This window comes from Simochromis diagramma, unplaced genomic scaffold (assembly GCF_900408965.1).
Source record: "Simochromis diagramma unplaced genomic scaffold, fSimDia1.1 OVJJ01000822.1, whole genome shotgun sequence".
Taxonomy (NCBI): domain Eukaryota; kingdom Metazoa; phylum Chordata; class Actinopteri; order Cichliformes; family Cichlidae; genus Simochromis; species Simochromis diagramma.
In genome coordinates this window covers 7,330,432-7,352,324 of record NW_024387520.1, presented here as the reverse complement: position 1 = coordinate 7,352,324, position 21,893 = coordinate 7,330,432, and the positions used below count along the sequence as shown (strand labels likewise).

General features: G+C 42.5%; 1 protein-coding gene across 4 annotated transcripts in view; it reads left to right on the top strand.

Annotated features, from left to right (window-relative positions):
- dtx1 (deltex 1, E3 ubiquitin ligase) overlaps positions 1 to 21,893 on the top strand; it is a 49,345-nt gene that overhangs the window by 16,528 nt on the left and 10,924 nt on the right. For 3 of the 4 annotated variants that reach the window (XM_040019355.1, XM_040019354.1, XM_040019353.1), the window contains 6 exons: positions 8,092 to 8,839; positions 16,064 to 16,125; positions 16,242 to 16,403; positions 18,888 to 18,949; positions 19,057 to 19,215; positions 20,516 to 20,680. In XM_040019355.1, the coding sequence (XP_039875289.1) occupies positions 8,092 to 8,839; positions 16,064 to 16,125; positions 16,242 to 16,403; positions 18,888 to 18,949; positions 19,057 to 19,215; positions 20,516 to 20,680 (1,358 nt within the window). The remainder of the gene's footprint in view (positions 1 to 8,091; positions 8,840 to 16,063; positions 16,126 to 16,241; positions 16,404 to 18,887; positions 18,950 to 19,056; positions 19,216 to 20,515; positions 20,681 to 21,893) is intronic. The other variant, XM_040019356.1, reaches the window with a different exon arrangement.

Genomic DNA, 21,893 nt, shown 5'->3' with positions numbered 1-21,893 from the left:
AGTGTCATCTCACTCTAGAATATTAGCTTTAATGTGTGATTTTGTGAGAGAGGAGCAGGCGAACTGTGATACTGAAACATATAATGCTGTTAAAGCAGCTTAATGCCAGACTGCCAGGCTCATTATTATGCTCTCTGATCTCAGGATATTCGTTAATGAGCAGATAATGCTTTTACAGATTTTGAGGCTTTCATGTACAGGTATGACAACATCTTTTGAAAAGGAGAGCTTTTCTCACAGCAGTGCATGCATATAAATGAAAAGTTCACTTCTCGTATTTACGTTGTAGCCACAGATCTGTTTTGAGATAGATCTTTCCACGGTGCATTTTTTTTAGCCACGGTTTTCTGTCTCTTGATCGTCACTAATAGCCAGCGTGGGTTTATTGTTTGCGAAGGCCCTTTTTTGAGAGATGAAAGTCCTGTTTTTTTTCCCTAGCTGTGCTCTGGGGTTTATTAGAAAACATCAAACGCACTTCAATTATTTTATTTTCCCCATACTGTAGGATTTATTTGCATATTCATCATGCGTTCACTGTTCATATGGACGGTATTTTGAAGGCCGTGTGCTGGCAATTGAAGAGCCTGTGCCTAGATGCTACGTTGGTTCGCGGTTGTGCTGTTGAATTGTTCAACTGTAAAATGAAATGAACTTGTGGTAAATATTAATTTGTGGCAAACCATGCCCTGAAAGATATGCTTTTCTGTAGCTGAAGTTTGGAAGAAGGTGCAGTCAAGATGATGTCACAGTAAGCACACCTTATATTTTGTCCGACTTTAATTATGTGTTTACCTCTTCAATATGCCTGATTTCTAAGTTGCAGTTCAATAACGATGTTACAATGGGTATGATCAAAAGTTACCTCGATGTGCCTGTAAACATCACAGCTCGGTGTCATCTTGTTTCAGAGCTGTGCTGTTAATTATTATTGATCTCTTGCTCTCTTCAGCAGTGTGTCTTTTGTCCTGTCTTCCTCCCTTCACCCCCAACCAGTCACACCAGATGGCTGCCCCTCGCTGAGCCCGGTTCTGAAGGTTTCTTCCTGTTAAAAGGGAGTTTTTCCTTACTACTGTTGCCAAGTGCTTGATTATAGAGGGTTGTCTGATTGTTGGGGTTTTCTCTGTATTATTGTAGGGTCTTGATAATGATTGTGATTTGGTGCTTTATAAATAAAAATGAATTGCAAAAGAAGAAGAATTGCAGAAGCCCTGTCTTTGTGCTTGCACCTCAGCAGGCCGGTCCGCTTCCAGTGTGTCAAAACAAGGACCCTTCAAATTTTCTGGAAGTGGGCCAGAATCACAGGGAGGCAAATCCGGTGAACAGGGATTGTGTCAGCATGAACAAAAAAACAACCGATTGCATCACATTTCCCCTCATTTCCGCTGAATCTTCACCCTCAGATGCCTCGGGACATTGTAGTAGAAGTCTACGTTAAAAGTCTCAACCTGTCACACAGAATTCACCGTGTGCAACCTTGTGAATGTCGAAAAAGTGATGAGCACACACTTGACTTTACACACTTGGAAAGCTGCTGGAAACTGCTCAGGTGTAGCTGAAGATGCAGCTCTTAACAGAGGTGATAATACGGAGTTTGGGTCTGGTCACGCCGCATTGAAATTGTTGGAAGTTGGTGCAAGTTTTGTAATTTAATGCATTCACAGAAAATCAAACAAAAATAGTGCATATACTGTATGGTCTGTTAAATAGCCACTAAATCAGTCCGGTTATTGTCAGCATTGGCTCGCAGCATAAAAAAAGCACATTTTCACTATTTTGGACAGTTTGTAAAGTGAAGGTTAATTAGTTAACTGGGGAATGGTAAATTAAACGGTTGTTATATAGCGCTTTTCTACTCTGCTCAAGGACTTAAAGCACTTCATACTACAGCCCAATTTGACCTTTCACAAAGGCACTTTTTTCCCAGCCTACGTGCTTTCGAACTAACATTCACACTTTGATGAATGCATCGGGAGTACCTCAGGGTTCATGATCTTGCACAAGGATACTTTTACATGCAGACTGGAGCAGCCAGGGATCTTTTAGGCTGGTAGATTACCTTTTCTACCTCCTGAGCCACAGCTGACCCAAAAATGTGGTTTTCTTCACTGTGAAAGCGCAAGATCAAGTTAATGTAATATTGGTTACATTAAAATACGTTTTGTAACTGATCTCTCTTTTATGGCAGTGGGCTGCCTGGTTTCTAACAGAGAATAGGTAGCTCTGCTTCTCAGATACCGTCAAGGCATATGATGCTGGACCTGTTACTGGCCCCCATCCGTCTGTAGTTAAATTGAAAACCGCCGCACTAATAGGTTCAACGCAGCCCCAGGGAAATTGAAGAGGTTTGTCAATTATAAGGCCATATTATAGTGCCTGATCCTGGCGCTTCTCTTCTGCCTTTCTTCCCAAAGCAGCAGCGCAAAGAAGAGCATTAACTACAAGGTGATGCGCGCCCTAATTCAATGACACAGATTTTTGTTCTCGCTCCAAGAGTTGAGCGTTGAGTGAGAGCGGGACGGGGTCCAGTGAGTGACAGAGTGGAAAATGTGAAGAATGGCTCAGCGAGGCATTGCTGAAACAGATCCAGGAGAGACGGTGGAAAGCGAGGGAAAGCTGGCGTCAGCAGCGGATGAGATGAGAGAGGAGATGAGGTGCTGACTCCGTCGGTGCTTTTCTCAGGGAAAGCAGTTGTATGAAGGTTCACATACGAGCAAACCCTTCCTCCTGCCCTTTCTCCTTTAAGACCCCAGAGACAGCTTCAGCGACAGCAAAACCTTTCCTCAGTGTGACAGCAAAGATTAAATCCTGTGTATTTTGCAGCAGCCATGCAGGTGTTACCCATGGCAAGACAAGAGATCATAAGGAACTGACAGTTTTCTTTAAGGCTCTTGTGACCACAGTTTTCTTGAACACACCGCAGAGTAGTTAGCGTGTCATAACCCGAGTGACAGATTTAGAGGGTCTCTGCGTGGAAGGAAGTAGTTTTACTCCCTCGATGAACTGTAATGAGGTGTAAAAGCCTTTTTTCCTCTAGTTTGTTGTGTGTTACATTATAAGTAGAGGATAAAGATAGAATAAGTGCGTGGCCATGTTTTTAGTATAACAAAATTGAAAATTGAAAGAATTGTTTTCTGCTTTGATATTTGAAGAGGCATCTGAATCTTAACTTGTCACATAGGGCTGCTTGAGTGGGACGCCTTGGTCTCAGCTTTAGCATCGTTTTTAAAACTAAAGAGTTAATGTTGTAATGTTGTTTTCAACCTGACCGTGTCCGTCTCAACCCAACCAAACAGTTTTTGTGTCTATACCTAAAAAAATAAGCTTTGCTTATGAAAGTCAAGCAGAAATGATTCATTGTCTTTGAATTGGGGATTTGGGGTGTATGATATGGTTGGGTTATTGGGTGACTGTATCACCTGTCATCGATTGGCTGAGCCCATTGGTTGCTGGGTTAGCAGTTGCATGGACTTTTTTTGGTCTGGCTCTTTGATGCTCAGAAGAACCTGTGAATCTCCATTCATAGCCTGAATCTCATAGGATATTATACTACGAACTCAATCACAATGTTCTCACCTCTTTTAAAATGAGGAAGTTACAGTTTCTCTGTGCATACAGTTACATTTTAAATATGTTTTAATCTGAACATGATTACAGACTACAAAACAAATGATCCCAGTCTGAAATAAAAAAAATTCCAGTGCCCATATATTATTAAAGTTTAAACCGCAGGTCAATATAACAATACATTTTTAAGATGTTGTAGTTGTTTATGTCTATTGTGTTTGAAGGAGCTGTTTTGCTGGTTAAATAAAAGGCGATTGCATCTCTTCAATCCTTAGACATAAGTTCATCTTCTCAGAAGCTTCGTTTTTGCAGTGTTTGGAGCTGGTTTCCTGCTGTGATATGCGAGCTGTCGTTGTCTTCTTCAGAGATAAACCTTTGGCATGTTTTACAAAGCATCATTTTGCTAATCTGCTGTGTCTCTATGCTGTAAGCCTCTAAGGGCAGCCAAGGATGTTAGAATTTAATGATGCATGTCCTTCCATATAAAACGGTGATTCAGACTGGGCTTCCTTCACTTCCAGAGAAAAACAAAGCTATTAAGGATGGAGACTGGCATGGCGTCATGTGATGAACAGACAGAGGGAAGTTTCCCTACAGCCATGATGTGAGAGGGCAACGAAGCTCACCCTGAACCCTCCTGGCCCCGTGTGACAGTAGGGCTAGAGTCCCACAGTGAGGCCCGATGTGGCAATACATCACACAGCTCCAGCTTGCCCAAGAGCAAACCATGCTGGTGTTGGGGAAAGGACAGCTAGAGGACAATGTGGGAGATGAGATAAGAGAGATGAGAAGGGAAGGCAGGAAAGATGGCTGCCAAAGGCGCACAGGTTCAGACAGGAAGCAGCCACTCTCGCTTCGTTTCCTGTTAGGAAGAGCAAGAACGGTCATGGGGAGAACGTCAACAACTCGGTCCTGGGTTTTCACAGAGGAAGGTAGGATACACAGCAGAGAATTACAGCCCAACATGAGATTCAGAGAAGAGATTCAGGGTGTATGTTTTGTATAAAACTTCCTACAGGAGGCTCCCAGACCAAAGTGTTGTTGTGACCTATGGTGTTTTCTTCGGTGTGCTTCATAGTTTCTCTACACAAGAATGCAAATATTTAAAGTTTATTTAAAGTCAGATTTATTGGATTATTTATCTTGGGTATTTTTTTTTTTTTGCTCTGTCCTTCATTAACAATCGAAACAATGGTGTGTACTTAATAAATTACTGTTTAATTTTTCAAATGAAATAGTAACAGTAAAAACCAGATAACTTTTCGAAAGAAGTCCTCTAGACATCCAAAGTCTAAGTAAGCATGTCAGTCAAAAGAAATGTGATAAAAGTTTACCAAATTGACAAATACCGAACTGTAAAGGTTTTTATTTTAGCTTTCCAAATTCAAAGGTCTCATTTTTACTAGTTCCAGTCTTATTTAATTAAAATGACCTTGGTAGATACTCATCACATTAAACATGGGAGTTAGCACAAAATGCTAATTTGGCTTTTCATCTGACTAGAAATGTCAATGTGTGGTTTTAAGGAGAAGTTACATTCTGAAACTGTTTCTCAGCAAACCACATCTAGGTGCTAGCACCCCATCCCCCACACCCTCTTAACCTACATACACACCTTATAAGCTTTGTCAAACAACCCCTTGTGTTTAGTTACTGGACAACTTTACGCTCGACCCCAGTGTGATGGTGAAGAATGAGAGTCCTGAACTGTGCAGCTATCTGGCTGTAAATGCTGAGCAATGCTCGGTCCTGACCTCATTCAGTTACACTCAAGAAACCTGACTGCCAGACGCTCATCCTTTAAAACCCACTGAACTGTTTGAAGAAACTCTTTCAAGTTGAGCTCGTTTCATGCATGGTGCACCATCAGAGTGCTTACAAATACCTAACAGGATTACAGAAAGAGATAATGTCCATCTTTGCTTCCTCCCTGAAGTTGAGACTGGGAATGAAACATCTCCACATGATTAAATATTTACAGTTTACACTTTAACGCTGGTCAAGACTGTTTGGAGCTGTGCCGCCATCCATCGGGCCATGAACATAATGCATCCCGCAGTTGCCACAGTGATGAGGGGGTCAGAGCTTTCCCCTGATTTGTGTATAGAGAAAATTATTAAATTTAGGAATTAGTGCTTTGTTAATGTGCGTGTTGTATTTTTGAAAAACGCTGAAATCTTTGTTATTTCTTTTTTATTATCTCGATGGAAATTGTGCAGTGCAAAAGTCGTAAACCAAAAGAGAACACAATGGGAAACATGCAAACATACATGGAAATTCAGTATTGTGGTAAAACCATACAACAATTTTGACAAGATCTCTAACACCACTGTCTGAAATGCAGCTTCAAACCATGACAGAGCCTCCACTGTGTTTTACAGCTGTAGACTGTAGACACTCACTGATCAGCTGAAGGTCCAGATGCATCTCTGTGGGTCCTGTGTCAGGTCTCTGCCTGAACTTTTCCTATTTCTTAAAGAGATGATTTTCAGATACTGTTCATCTACTGTAGGTTTTTTTTTTTAGGCCTGGTACTTCTTCTTTGTCACTCCACTTGTATGGTTTTCTCCCATTTTTTAAGGACTTGCTGCACATATGCTGAGAAACACAATGTTTTTTTGCTAGTAACTCTTTGGAAATCACGTTGGTGCAAGAGTAATATTATGATATATTATGCTATTACATGGTAGGTTTGCTGTTATTCTATATCATGCCTGTCAACTTGCTATTTTGAGATTCGGCTAAATATACCGGTAATAGGAAAACGTGATGTGTTTTCGCAACAGGCTGCTGTAGGAAAGTGCCTGAAGATGTTATATGTAGAAACACCAATGGCTCATCCCTTGAGTCAGGTGCTTTTTTATTGTAGAATATTTCACAGGTCAATGTTCAAGGTCTGAGCTATGAAATTGTCCAGTTGGCTGGACTAGAAATGGGTGAAAAAGCAAAAAGACCATTAGAAACCCTGGAGAACTATTGCTCAAGACCCTTTTTTAATTACAACAAACTCTGGCTCACTTGAAGCAAAATTTAAAGAAACAAGAGGTGGTTTTTACCCTTTTGCATAATGCTATATAAGAAAGCAAGTTGGCAAGCTGTGAGCAGGCATGGATGTGACTGGCTGAGAAAGTTGTGCACGGCTGACTGACTGAAGACGTGAGAGACACAGGCAGCTGGCTCATTGAGCAGTCATCTGTAAATGTGTGTGTGTGTGTGTGTGCGTGGTTCTAAAGACGCTCCAAATAAAATTAGCTGTCGAGCCCAGTCCTTTAGCAGTCTGCAGCAACGACTCAAGGTCAGACTTGCTGATCCTGCTGATGCATTTTATTCTCCGGAGCCAGCATCAAGCTCCCGGGTGAGGGTTTACTGCTGCCCACCAACCCTCTACTCATTCCCACCCCCATTCATCCTCGGCACACACTCCCTTCCCTCCATTATCACCCTGGTCCTCCCTGGTTTGGGAGTGTGCATTTACCCGTTAAATTAGGTGGGGGAAGGAGGGGATGACGCTTTCGGCTGGAGTGCCTGGATACCCGTGCTGACGTGTGGCGGGGAGATGGATAAGCTAAGGTGTCCTAATTTCCCATGTGACTACAGTAATTGTGTTATAATGGAGGTGGGAGCTGAGTGGTCATCAGCAGATGGACAGAAGTACAAAGCTCCTGGCTTTATGCCCCCCCCTTACTGTTCAGACGGACACAGCAGGCATTGTGGGCATGATGTGGCCATGCATGCAGTTTACAACACAGCAGGAGCTTCAAAGGTTGAGTGATTGGACTATGTGTGCACCCCAGTTTGTTATCGCTTCAGGCAGAGGGTGAACTCTTATACCTCATCTCCTTCAGTTGGTCAAGTTGGCGTCTCAACACTTGTTAGCTCACTTGATGAGCTTTACACAGAAAAGCTGCAGATCTCCTCAGGCTAATGTCACAGGCAGTTTCTGTCTATTTATCATCCAAACAGTTATTCATTTACTCATTAACTGTTAATTATAGCCGCACACAAGCGAGCATACATCACCAAACTGTGAAAGGCAAACCCATGTTCTGTTATCTATTATTTTTTCTCATTAATTTAGCACCATCTCATTTTCGGCCTATGGTGAGATCAATAATTGAAATACATTAAAGGGGCACTCCAACAATCTTCTCATTATGCGTGGTGAAGCCTGTGAGTATGACTCATGATAAGTAACCGTGGTGATACATAGGGTTACTTATGCAAACTTTTAAAATCTCCATGTAGAGGCACAGACGTTATTAGAGAAGTGATTATGCATTAATGATCCTTATGATGTCATCAGGTTTTTCAGTTTCTGGGCTCCTTGTTTTTCAATCTGGAGGTGTTGGCTTTGATGCAAAAGAGGTTTTGTGAAGAAATCTGAATTGAATATAATGGACAATGTGATGCATTATGGGATTTTCGTGGAGTCCCCCCCGCCCCCATTTCTTTTCTACATGCTAATTTTACTGGAGTGAATACAAAGCCGTCCTCACGTTACTTCTCTTCTCTGTTGATTCCTCTTAGGCACCATGAGACCAGTCCAGAGGAACTTCTATGATCCGTCATCTGCCCCAGGGAAAGGTGTGGTGTGGGAGTGGGAGAACGATAACGGCTCGTGGACGCCGTACGACATGGAGATCTGCGTGACCATCCAGAACGCCTATGAGAAGCAGCATCCCTGGCTGGACCTGACCTCTCTGGGCTTCTGCTACCTCATCGACTTCAACAGCATGTCTCAGACCAACAGGCAGAGCCAGAGAAAGAGACGCCTGCGGAGACGCATGGACCTGGCCTACCCGCTCATCATGGGCTCCATCCCCAAGTCCCAGTCCTGGCCTGTGGGCGCCAGCTCTGGCCAGCCCTGCTCCTGCCAGCAGTGCATCCTGGTTAACAGTACAAGAGCTGCCTCTAATGCCATCCTGGCCTCCCAGAGACGTAAACCCCACGGGGGGACGGCGGGCAACGCAGGCGCCGCAGGGACCCATACCGTAGTGCGGCAGAGCAACACCTTCGCCGGTACTTCGTTTTGGTCTCCAACATCCAGCTCCACCGGCACAAACAACAATAACATTAGCCTGGGAGGTGGACAAGCTAAAGCTGAACAGGTGCAGTTGCCACTGTCTGCTGCCAACTTCCCCTGTTCCCCCGTGATGCCATCTCTTTCATCTGCCCATGGCCACCACACTCTCACCATTAACGGACAGAACAATCTGAACCGTCCGGGCACCCAGCGCATTTCCGTGGGGACTGCCAGAGGAGCCATCCCAGCAGGGTAAAGATTTTTTATTGTACACGAGAGGCAAATGCACACAAAGGCATTGGCCTCTTTTCCTAGCTCAGATTTTCTGGAGTCGGCAGTGGCCTTTCACTCGATATAACAGAGGCATAATGCTCAGATTCAGTTGAATTTACAGTTCCACAGAGGCAACGGGTGGATATTAAAAGCCAAGAGCCAATTTTCATGTCTGCTACAGAAAAGCGTCACCCTGAATCTGTGCTGTATATTCTGTCTTTCTCTCCCTCTTTCTGCTAATTTATAACTACTGTTGTTAACGTGCCGATCAATGAACCTGCAGGATAAAAGTCCAGCTGATTCTCCTCTGGCCCAGTTGGCCGAGGAGGAACCCTTTTCCTCCATATGTGTGCCCGCCATGGTTACTGCTCCATAACGAGCTTATGTCGGCCCCCGATAGGCGTGAAATGCTGCAGCCTCCGTTGGATCCCTCTGTTGCTTCTGCTTTGAAGTAATTTGTTGCTCTCACACTTCGCTGTGGTTGTTGTGTCACGGGATGTGAAAAGACAGTTTGACACTGTATGTGGATGATCTGAACGCGTGTTTATCTGCATCATTATCTGCATGTGTGTGAACGCGTGTGCTCCGGCGTAGCTGTGGAAACCTATTTGCCACGGAGGCAGAGCTCCACTGGGGAAGCATGAATAATGGATCAAGGAAAAACGGGAGCTTCGGCAGAGCGCTCTGACCTCAGAGCGATTCAGAGAATGGAACCAAGGAATAGAAGTGTGCTAGCGTTGTAACCGATACTTCAGTGCCCCCCATCCTGCTTTCTTTTGCTAAAATAAACCCTCTCCTGATCTAATTTGATTCCATTCTGTTCTTCCCGCTCATGGGGAGAGACACACTTACTGCATGTTTGAATAACACCGTCCTTCACCCGGACACACATGCTTTCACTTTGTGGCCTAATTCAGTGTCACCCCCACCCCATCCTCACCACAGCAGGTCATGACTTTGTTTGTGCGACGTACTCGGTGATGCTTCGTTCTGCATTTCAAGAATTCAGTGACAGCTCAGGTGTTCAGAGCTGTGGGCGAAACTTCTTCTTCTTTTCGTATTCTTTTTTACCTCACAGCACAATGAGTTTCTTACGAGACAGTGAGAGCTAGAGTGAGGGAGAGGAAGAGACCGAGGGGGTAAAAGGCGGAGCGTGTCAGTTCCCAGGCGAGTGGCTCGACGCACAGGATGAGTGTGGTTAACATACACACAGCAGGACATGAGAGCTTGCAAGCGCACAGACACAAACTGAAACGTGAACTCCCTCGCATATTCCCACAAGCCTGCTACAGACAGATAACAGAGTAACCCACACAGAATGTAAAACATCAGATCTGTGTTTTTTTCACACGCCCACGCTCTAATATAACTGCTGGGTGCACGGAAGGTATTTGGCACATTGTGGCTCGTTCACATGACTCTATTTCGCTGTTTTATGTATGCAAACGGGGTAGCCGCTATGGATGAATCAGGCAAGGTGTACTTCAAGCCACCAGCGAGAAAAGCTGCACGCTGGTTTTCGAGACAACGCATTTGTTCCCGAGTCCATTGATGATAAAAGGCCAGATATCGATCTTTGTATCTTCTGAAAAGAATACAGGTTGTGGTTGTCAAAGCGGGGGAGGGGGGGGGGGGAGTGTTTAATGCATCTGTGTTACGTGTGAAAACATCACAAGTGGCACCATCTGCTGGCTTGTGTCAACACATCAGTTTATCTTATTACAGAGCAGCCCACATATCGCCACCTGTGCAGCTCAGCGACAGATGCAGACTGCCATAGTTTTTTGTTTCTTCTTATCACACTGTTGCATGAGCTGGAAGCAACACTGCAACTGTCTATTATTTTATTAATTATTATTATTAGATTATTTTCTTTGCTCACTGGTTGAATTGCTTGTTTTGGGGTTTTTTTTTTTTAACTGATGCCCAAAAGATATTCAGTTCACAGTGATGTAACTGGGAGAAATTAACTGACTATTTTTAAAATCAGTTCATTAAATAATACTGAACCTAGCTTGCATCATCTTTATAGATATTTCGTGATATTTATGAATTCATTAAATATTTGCTGGTAAAAGAGCTGTTCGTGTTGATCTCTTTGAGTCAATAGTCTTGCATCATTTATGTGCAGCACCATGTTGCGTATATCTAATCGTTCTCGAGTATTTCACCCTTAAACCAAACTCACCATCGACACGTCGAAAAAGGAACCACAGCAGGTTCTCGCTATGAGGTTTTTCTTGTCGTTATGTGTTTACGCATAGATACGAGAAATGTTAACGACGAATCGTCTGCCTGTTTAAAAGATAAACAGATATCATTTGTAGCGGAATGAACAGAGGAAGAATTTCACAAGGCCTCTGGGGATTTTTTTTTGTTTTGTTTTGTGTTTTTTTAGGCCTCCGTTGTCAGTCAAACCACTTCCTCTTGTGCACTTTCTCTCCGCTCGACCGGGTTAAGCCCTGCGCTGCAGGTCTTTAGTTAGAGCTGCTTTATAGTATTGCTTTCAGTTCTCTGACAGGTGAAAGATGAAAGGTAAAAAAAACACAAGGCCTTGTCTTCATGAGCTGAAAGAAAGAGCTTTTTAATTGGGTGCGTTCCCTCGCTGCTATCGGCTGTGTTTACGAGCTGCTCGTGTTAAGGAGCCAGCCTGAGTTTTGACTGGAGGCCTGAGATCATTATCCCTCAGTGTGTTGCTCTGCTTCTCCTGCTGTGGCACTCTTCTCATGATGAAAATTGTTATTAAAATAAATGGAAAAATCCCGAGCCAGAGTTTTGGAAATCGTCTGTGCCATCATTGCTTATTTTCAGGGCATTTCAGCTGCGTGGTGACGTGTATTTCCCACCCACACTGTAGCGGGGGCAAGCCTCTCTCTCCTGCGATACACATCAATATGCAATTAAGCACTCGTGGAGTTCTCTCCATTCGACTCTGTCTTTATAGCGCATAATAAACAGATGAGGAGATATTAGTCCTCCGTCAGCACTTCCTCAGCGAGGCTTAATGTGGTCTCTTTATTTTGGGAATCACATCTGATTAAGTCCTCAAGGCAGCTGGGAGATTCCCTCCAGAGAAGAAGTATTACTCTGAGCAGGAGATAGAGGAGGAATAGTGACCCTCACGCCCATGATCTGCAAGGGGCCTTTATTACTGTGGTGTTGATGGATGAGCTTGTGGGAGGTGGGTTTATTACTAAATTACATTGGTTTTTGGGTTAGAAATTACAGCCTTAGTTATAAGAAATGCCACTCGGACACACTGTCGAAGGTTTGGGCAAAGATAGGCTCAGGTTAATTTTTACTTCATGGAGAGAAGGGAACAAAGAAGTGAACACAAGACAGGAGGATGAAAAGAATTGGAGCTGTCAGCGTAAAAGCAATGTAGAGGTGACAAGGTTCAGTGTAGTTTGCTGAATGTGGAAAAGGTCCGCGCTTGTTTACGCTGACAATGAGTTATAATTGCTCTCAAGGTCTGAGCACAAGCCAACATTGTTGAGGATCATTGATTGTTTTAACCCTAAAGTGGCTGTTTTGGTGAGGACAACTCAGGGTTTTTAACATGAATGTTGGCGTTTCTTGATGAAATAATCAACATCGAAAGTTATTCCGTGTTAGAGATTTTTAGTGTCATGTGGTTTAAGGCGCGATTCAGAGGCACAGGGTTCACTGATTTCAGAGGTTCCCAATTCTAAATGAAAAAACAAGAAAGGCAAGAGAATTGTGTACAAAAGGAGACAGATGTCCACAGCTGTACACTGGCTACAGGTCGTCTGGCTGCCAGTTTAATGTGTAATCAGAGATTTGAAGGAAAGAACGCGCTCCAAGATGTGCGTCTGTGTGTAGGAGTGCGTGTCTTTCTGGTTAGGTGATAAGAATTATCAATAGCATCTAATGTTTGTGTGTTCTGTGTTTCGGCTTGTGTGGATTTTATCGTACCACGGAGTTTCCATCTTATTTTGAGATCTTCTCTAGAATCTATATGCAGTACAAATGAAACTAACTAATGTCTTGTTCTAGTACAGATCCACTGCTGTGTGTGCTTTTAGTTTGTCCACAATGAGATGGCGTTAAGGGCTTTTGTGTTGTGTCGTCCCCCTTTCTTCTTCTCATGAAAATGATTTGTTTGATCACAGGACTCTCTGTGAACTGCTTAAATTAAACATGCACTCATAAAGGGAGGCATCTTGTCCACATTGTGCTTTGATTTGAGCAAATGAAGGATTCTCCCACTGGGCGGCAGTGAATATATTTATTTTTCTTGTTTGTTAGATTACTTTTTACTTTTGTTCTGCTTTTGGTTTTTGGGGTTTTTTTATATAAGCTTTTACACTTTCGTACACATTTTTTTATTCCAGACACAGAAAAATAGACCGCCAACCTCTTGACTCAAACTGGTGCTTTCATTGAGTGAAGGGCGGCTGTGTGCTGTGAAGTATTGACTGGTTAGTTTTTGTTACACGCGCAGACTGCAGGAGGTGAGTTCGTCTATTAATTCTTCCTCTGTGGCTGAAGGTGTGAAATCACTCACTGGTGTCTTTTTTTGGACAAAAATCAAATCTGACGTCCCCCCCCCCCCCCCCCCTCCCACCCCCCTCTGGTTTTGACTTTCTGACATAAGGCATTTATCAGAGCTGCACATCGCTGTATTTTTTTGTTACACTCCAGAACAAAAGCAAGCTGATCCTGGTTTCTGGCCCGCTGGTGTGAGACGCAGCGTATTTGAGTCCTTCCCAGAAATGCAGTGGGACACATCGGCTTCAGTCAGACCTCGTGTCCCTTTGTTATTGCACTCAGCTTATTGAGCGGCTTCCCCTGGTGTAAGAACCGAGTCCCTCACTAATATCAAAGCGCTGTGTTGATGCGGATTTGTGCAGTGCCTAGAGCTACAGGGTCTGACACTTCACTCCTTTCATACAAAGAGCAAAGAGACGTGCGCAGGAGTGTGTGTGTGAATGTGTGTGTACGTGTTTGTAGTCAGTAAACTGAGAACTCTAGTGATTCAGTGAGAGCACAGCATTGAACATCCGGAGATGATGGCTACCTTTAACTCCACGTTATTTGAAACATGGGTTGGTTTAGAAGTGTAGCAGGTTTGCCACAGTAACCACAGGGTTGAAGGTAGTTAGTGCACACATTTCTTTACTAATCACTCCTCCGACAACTGTGCGGCTTCGGAGCGTAATGACTCTGTGCTGCAGTCTGCCCGCACCGAATGCAGGCCAGGTGTGCCACTCTTTCCACCGGCGCACCTCCCTCAGCCGACCTGCCCCACTTCTACGTCCAAGAGCCGAGCCATTATCTACACCGCACCACCACAGTGAGCTGTATTACAGGTGTCTAAGGTTACCTTCCTAAAAAGAGAGAGACCCTGGCTTTGTTCAAAATATGTAGTGCTTGAGAAATTTATTAGACCAACACACAGGGTAAGGCTGATGCCCCAGCTGGCCTAAGTTAACAGTATTGGTAATTACCAACATGTTCCTGTAATGGTTGTCCATCAGTCTGCACAAGCTCTTGTCACACAAGTTTGTTTGTTTCCTGTTAAACAGTTCTTCTACTCTAGATGATTTCTTCTATATAAACACTTTGTCTCTATCTTCACTTGTTGCCAAAGGGCATTAAAGTACAGACCTATATTTTTTTTATTTCCTAAGTGGTGAAATACAAGCTTCATTTTATTCCAGAATCCCATTAATGATATTAATTTCTGGAGGTCTCAATGGAGACATGATATATGATTTTCCCTTGGAGCCACCATTCTCAAAATATCCTCACATCAGTTCATATTGTGACCTAGTCTTCGCGGTTTCTTCTTCTAATGTCATTCTTACCATCAACTCTAATAATATTAAAACAATAAATCTAAAAATGAACAATGGCTTCCTTCTTCGTAAAATAATATGTATGAAGGCCTAACCAAGTGTCCTAGTGTAATTTTTGCAATTTAAAAGGAATTTAAATGGTTATAAAACTTAATTAGAATTTTTTAGTCCGCTTTTCCACCTGTTTGGAGTCTAAACTGTTAACGGGAATAAAAATGTGTGGTTTGAAACTATCCATTTCAAAGTAAAGTGCTTGTTTTCATCACATTGTCTCACACTGGCTTACGTTTGTTTTTTTATAATTGTCTGCTGTCCATTGCTTTCAAATTTAGTAAAATTTACAGGCTGCTTCCTTTAGGAGTCGCCATAGTGGATAACCTGCCTCCATTTTATCCCCGGTTTCCTCTTCTATAACACCAACCCTCTGCATGTCTTCTATCACTACTTCCATGAACCTCTGCTGAGATCTTCCTCTTTTCCGCCTGGAATATGGCAGCTCCATACGTCCTTTGTCCAATACATCCACCATCGCTCGTCTGTACATGTCCGAACCACCTCTGCCTTGCCTCTTTAACTTAAACGCAAATCGCTTGACCCAACCTGTCCCTCTCATGTACTGACTTCTAATCCTGTCTATCCTCGTAGCTCCCAATGAAAATCTTTCCATTTACCCAGGCTTGGGATCAGCACTAAGAGTACATTTGAGTACACCATCACATTTGGTGTGATTTTATTTATTAGGTGTTTTTTAAAGGGCAGTGTAATCTCAGCTTTAATAACTCTTAGTTTGATGGCTTCGTACTTTTAATCCAGGGAAAGGAAACTTGTTCCTGTGCTCTGCTTCGCTCGGGGAAATTTGCGCGCTCATATTAATGCCCCTGTTTTTGCCCGCTGTGCTTCATAGATCTTGAAGAGTGAGCAAGTCAACTGTCTTTGTCGTCTGTGTTTGTCATGAACTTCAACCTCTCCGAATGTCATCCTGAATCAGACTCTGCGGCAGCGCTTTGCACAAGTCGAGTTGTCTCATCCTACTGCAGTTGTCTCCGTCTTTGTGGTGAAGCACATTTGACATTTTAGCTCGAGTGTTTTTCATGCCACGCAGAGCAGAACTGTCTGCTGCTTTCAGGTTTTTCAGCTGTGGCATAACAAGCAGTTGTACACAAATGGGACCGTTTACCGTCCATTTTAGCAGTCGCAGGGTCATTTACAGATTATAAGCTGTGTATTAAATGGACCCACATGGCGAGAAGCATCTGTCTGTGTGATGTGAGCAATTCTCTTTGTAGAGACCTTTGAGTAAGGGACTGTAACAACACTGTAGTTATAATATTACTATTTTTATGCCTACTTTGCTTCACTTTTCATTTCTTTTCTCTTAAAGGGTTCCTGCACTCCCAGTTAAAAACTTGACTGGTTCTGGACCAGTGCACCCAGCCTTAGCAGGTTAGACCAAATCTGCTGTGCAGCATCTGTTTAGCAATCAGCTATAAATGATAGTTTTTGCTGAGATGAGTAATGTTTGTTTATTTTTCTGTGTGTGTGCCCTACCCATGCATCAGGTATGACAGGTATCCTGATGTGCGCTGCAGGTCTGCCCGTTTGCCTGACTCGAGCACCAAAACCTATACTGCACCCACCCCCCATCAACAAGAGCGACATGAAACCTGTGCCAGGAATCAACGGCATGCGTCGCAAAACCAAGAAAAAGCACCTAAGAAGAGGTGAGACGGCGGGACCGAACAACAGAATGAATTCAGAACAACAGCACTGTAGTTTGTAGTTTTATAATAAGTGAAGAAATGAGAAATGCACAGATGAGAGGAATCTGCCAACCACTGACAGACCATCTTTGTTCTGCCAAACTTTGCGACATGTTTCAGCCTTCTGAGTGTTGAAACTGCAAAATAAGCCACCAAATAAACTGTTGAGGGATCCATAATTGTTCCATAAGGTTAGCAGTGGCTCAGATTTCACCCAAGTTTGCTAACAGTCAGTTTGAAAAGCATTCCTGTACCTTTCAAAAAGCTCATATATGTATACAGTAAAATAACAACTTCATAAATGTAACACTACATTCAGATTGATACATGAAGACACAATGAAAGGCACGGTTACACTGAGCCGGTTCGAAAGGGCATCTCGTGTATAGTTGGAGAGCTCTGGGCCTGAGTAAGTGTTGGTCGATGCAAGCAGTGGAAACCACAGACCTCCCCGGGGAGTTTTTGTATTAATTGAACAGTCAGACTGTTGGATTTCTATCTTTGCACTGCACTTGTCCTCTTAGTCAGTCCTTCAAGCATCTCATCATTGTGAACAAGGATTTTGTTTAGAGATACACCAGTTTGAATTTCCTTCCAATTTTCCAGTTTTCTCCAACTGTGACCTGCCGGTATCAGTATCAGTAAGAACAGCATGCGCCAACAAAAGCATTCCTCAATGTATAGTGTTATTTTCATTATAAAAGAAATTATTAAAGTTTACAAAAGCAAGTGCAACAAATGTCAGGTACTCACATCATCCGCTGTGTTTATAACGTCACCAGATAACGGCCTTTTTTTCTTTCCTGCTTCTTTAGCTTTAAACAATTTGCCTTTTCTTAGCTTCTTTAAAATCTCCTTGTTCAGTTGAGAGATGGTGATTTAAGTGTCCAATTAGGTTTGTTGTTACAACAGTTTTTTGCGGTGGTCCTTATTCAAATTCACCAAAATCAAGCTTTTAAACAAAAAAAACAAACAAAAAAAACATGTGAGACTACCTTTGGGTAAGGCCTAGAGCTTAGCTAAATGCTAACACAGCTAATATATCCAGACTGCCTGGTAATAGCTAGCTAGCACTAAATATATAGTTATTAGTTTTGCAAGTACACTTGGCCTTAAACTAGAATTTAAAACATGCTATTAGAAGGTATCTTTTATATGAATGTATTACTATCAAGCCAAGTTGTGCGAAAACTTTAAAAATTGCAAATTCATGACCATACATTTATTTTAGCCTCAACAAATGCTGCAGACTATTACAACACGTTCTCACTCCCAAAGCGTAATATTTGACGCTAGGTGACAAATCGTCAACATATTACGCTTCCAGACACCCACCACATCCCTAAGTGACAAGATTGGAAAAATGAGGAAACATGAGAACTGTTTGGAATCAATCTCACATGTCCGTTCATTTTGCTTAAATCACTTTGGAAAACGCAGTTTAACGTCATTAAAGTGCTGGCAAAGGTTAGGGATAGGGTTAGGGATAAGGTTAGTGTTAGGGCTGGAATACATGGCTGGTACGTGTATTACTGCGGGACTGTCATTCTACTGGATTTCATCCATAAACTGGTGCGTAGCATAAGAACGCGGAAGGTCACCTTTCACATACCTCAGGAACGCCACGGGATGTGACAAATCGTCGGGATGTTAGGCCTCGGGAGTGAGAACGGGCTGACTATTACCAAAAAACAGCAAAACTGCCTTTACTAATAAAATAAAATAAAATCTTCTGCTGTAGTAATTAGAAATTATTGACCTTTCAAATGTTACTTCAGGTAGCAGACAAATATGCAACCTATGTGTTTGTGTCTGATTTGATTTCTATTGCTCTGCTTTCTGCACCCAGAACAATCAGAGAAGTGAATGAAGCTGTCAAATAACAACAGAGTAAAATTATTCTTAATTAATTTATTAACTTTTTCTCTGTCTTTCTCCTCCTTTTTTCTGTTTCCACCTCTCCTTCCCTTCACACATTTCTACCTCCTGCATACCCTTTATACCTGAGGATTTGGGGGGGACAAAAGCTGTCTCCTTCCCTCACTACTCTCTCTGCCTCTGTTCACTGGCTCTCCCTCAAATGAACAAACAAAAGCTCGGGGGGGAAAAAAGGTTGCCTGTAAGCGTATTAGGGATGTAAGCTGTGGGTGTGCTCTCAGCCATACCAGCCTGGTTGCACACAGGGATTATGAGAGTGTGGGGTTGCCAGTGTTATGTGGCAGCTTCAAGGTGACCTCCTCTTGAACATCACTAACATGTGTACTGTTTACACGTGCACACTTTCTTTTATTGGTAAAAAAAAAGAAAGAAAAGAAAGGCACATGGGGCAGAATAGTCTCTGAGACTGATCTGATGTTATTCTCTTGTTTTTGAATAGTCAATTTTCTCTTTACTCACACTTACCTGTGGCTTGTTCTCATGACTTTTGTGACTTATTTTTTAAAGGGAAAAACCCAGAAGATGTGGTGCGAAGATACACTGAGAAGATTAAAGTGATGCCAGATGAGGTGAGAATAAAACCCATCGGTGCGCATATTCAGGATTTAAGTTGCTTCATGAGTACAGTCATGTACATGTCAAATGGCAGCTCAAGTATTTTGGCCCGCTATTCCAGGACTGTACCATCTGCATGGAGAGGCTGGTCATGTCATCCGGCTATGAAGGCGTCCTGCAGCACAAAGGCATCAAGCCAGAGCTGGTGGGCAAACTTGGCAAGTGTGGGCACATGTACCATCTGCTATGCCTGGTGGCCATGTACAACAATGGCAATAAGGTGGGTAAAAGCTTGCGAGCCAGACGCTGTTATGATGTCACGCTAGGCTCAAATTCTAAACTCGCGATGTCTTACAGCTCGACGGGGTTGCACGGCACTGGCAGATGATGGCCCTCGATATTGCTGCTAACAGATGGAAAGCTTATATAGCCTCATTTGATCAGTCTTGACAGCACAGTATTTTGTAAAATCACTTTGGACACTGAAGTTTGCTTGCAGGAAATTCAGATTTACTGCTTGCAACTGCAAACAAAAGAACACCATGCTGCACTGTTGGTGCTCCAGAACAAAAAAATCAAGTCAAATCAAAGTTTCTATTGTGCATTTAAAATACCTCAGTTCACCAAAATGCTGTACAGTTTGTACAAAATACACACTATACACAAGAATCACTAAATGAACAATAAATATACAACAGAAATGTAATAAAACAAAGTAAATAAGTCTGTTTTTCCACAATAAAGCCAGGGAACTCTGCTCAACTAGACGTGAAAGCAAGAACAAATGGGTCTTTAGAAGATTGGGAGCCACCACTGAAAAGTCTCAATCACCTCTAATTTAAATCCTTGATCTGGGAATTTCCAAGAGCAGGTCGTTCGTCAGCTAAGAGTCTAGGGTTTCCAAAGTTCTGTTAAGTAACAGCGTGACAAACCATGAGGTTTAAAAAGAAGGAATAAACGTTTAAACTGGATCCTGAAATGGAAGTAAAGCCAGTCTAAGGAAGCCAATATGGGTGTAATGTGATCACACCATTTTTCCCCTTTAAATAAAAGTGTGAATTACAAAAGTAACAAAAACAACAAACTTCTTATTTACATTTTACTGTAACAATCTATGCAGATGATTCTACTTTTTATTTGTCCAGTTTCTAAAATTCCCCTCTTTGAATTTAGATTTTTCTTTAAGCTGCGATAGGTGATATTGCTGTACTACATTATAATAGATGTGTAAATCCTACTGTGGCTCCAGAAAGAACTGCAGTGGTGTATTTTTTCCCAGCTCTACTTGGGGATAAAGACTAACAACTCCTGAGAAAAATATGTTTTTTTATCCACTAAATATTAAAATATATTTACCAGTTAGTTCCTAACATCGTCTATCTGCTGTTTGGAATCATTCTATTTGAAATTAAAAATGAGCAGAAACAAATAAAAGGCATTTTTCAGTCTCAATATTTGATATATTGTCTCTAGGCTGAAAAAAAAAAAATTGCAAATCATCCATTTAATTTGGGGTTTTGGAAACAAAGTGGTTTAATTTTATTGCGTCATTAACGTCAAATCATTATTTTTCTCCAAAGCAGGATGGCAGTCTTCAGTGCCCAACGTGCAAAACCATCTATGGGGAGAAAACAGGCACGCAGCCCCCCGGGAAGATGGAGTACCACGTCATACCACACTGCTTGCCAGGCTACCCAGACTCAAAGACCATCCGCATTGTCTACGATATTCCTGCCGGGATCCAGGTGAGAGCCGTCTCACTTCACCTAATCCACCACCCTGCCTTTCTACCCTGATCCGCTGTCTCTTGCCTCTAAATCTGTGACCTTTTACAACTGCTTATCCGCTTAAGTTGGATGGAGAGTTACTCACGCAGGAAGCTGAGGTGTCGGGATCCTGAGGAAACAGCATTTTTAGGAATTAAGCAGTGATTCAGGGCAAAGACAAAGAAGTATCTAAGAGTAATTCTCTCTCATGGTAAAGGCTTATGTTGTATAAGAAATATATAGAGTGAAAACATGTATGTTTTTTTGTCCTTATAAATATAGGCATACAAGTCCGCCTTCCCTTAGTTGATTTGTCTTTCAGCTTATACATCAAACTGATTAACATTAATAAGAAAATTAAACAGCTGGGATTTGCAATTGGATTTCACCGTGTCTGAGCTGGTGGTATTTTGGCTGGTATTTTCTCCTGACTCCTGAGATGAGCTCAAATTGAGTCAATAAGCTGACCTTTTTCCACCAGCGGAGAAGGCATAGAGCCCCCAGGGATAGCGCTGGGGGTCATCTGACCACTCAGATCAGCATAACAACACAATACACTATTGCCAGGGGACATTACTGTAGGTCTGTCTTTTTCCCCTCCTGCAGTTCAGCCTGCACTCTAGACAACATGAGTGATCATCATAGATGGTCATGTTTACACTCTGTACTCTGTGGACGATAGCAAAATAATTGGGTGAGTAGGGAAGTGGTGACGCTGTGCATATTGTCCATCTTCTTTTGCCTTTTCAGTCTATGCCAGCACCCAAAACTGTATGATGAAAATAGTAGCACACTATATGGGGCTTTATACTTGTACATCTTTAATAGGTTAAAGTAGGTGGTGTGTTCACTTCAATTCAGTTCAGTTTTATTTTACATAGCACCAAATCACAACAACAGTTGCCTCAAGGTGCTTTATATTGTAAGATAAAGACCCCCAAGTAATACAGAGAAAACCCCAACAATCACACAGCGCTTGGTGACAGTAGGAAAGAAAAACTCCCCTTTAACAGGAAGTAACCTCCAGCAGAACCAGGCTTAGGGAGGGGTGCCATCTGCTATAGTGGGAGGCGGGGTTAGGGGAAGGAGACAGGAGAGAGACTCAATGTGGTTTACAAAGATCATCAGAGGAAGTTCTAAATGGTCAAGAATCTAACGCTCTAACCTTCTGAGCTTTTGGTGTCACGAGGGC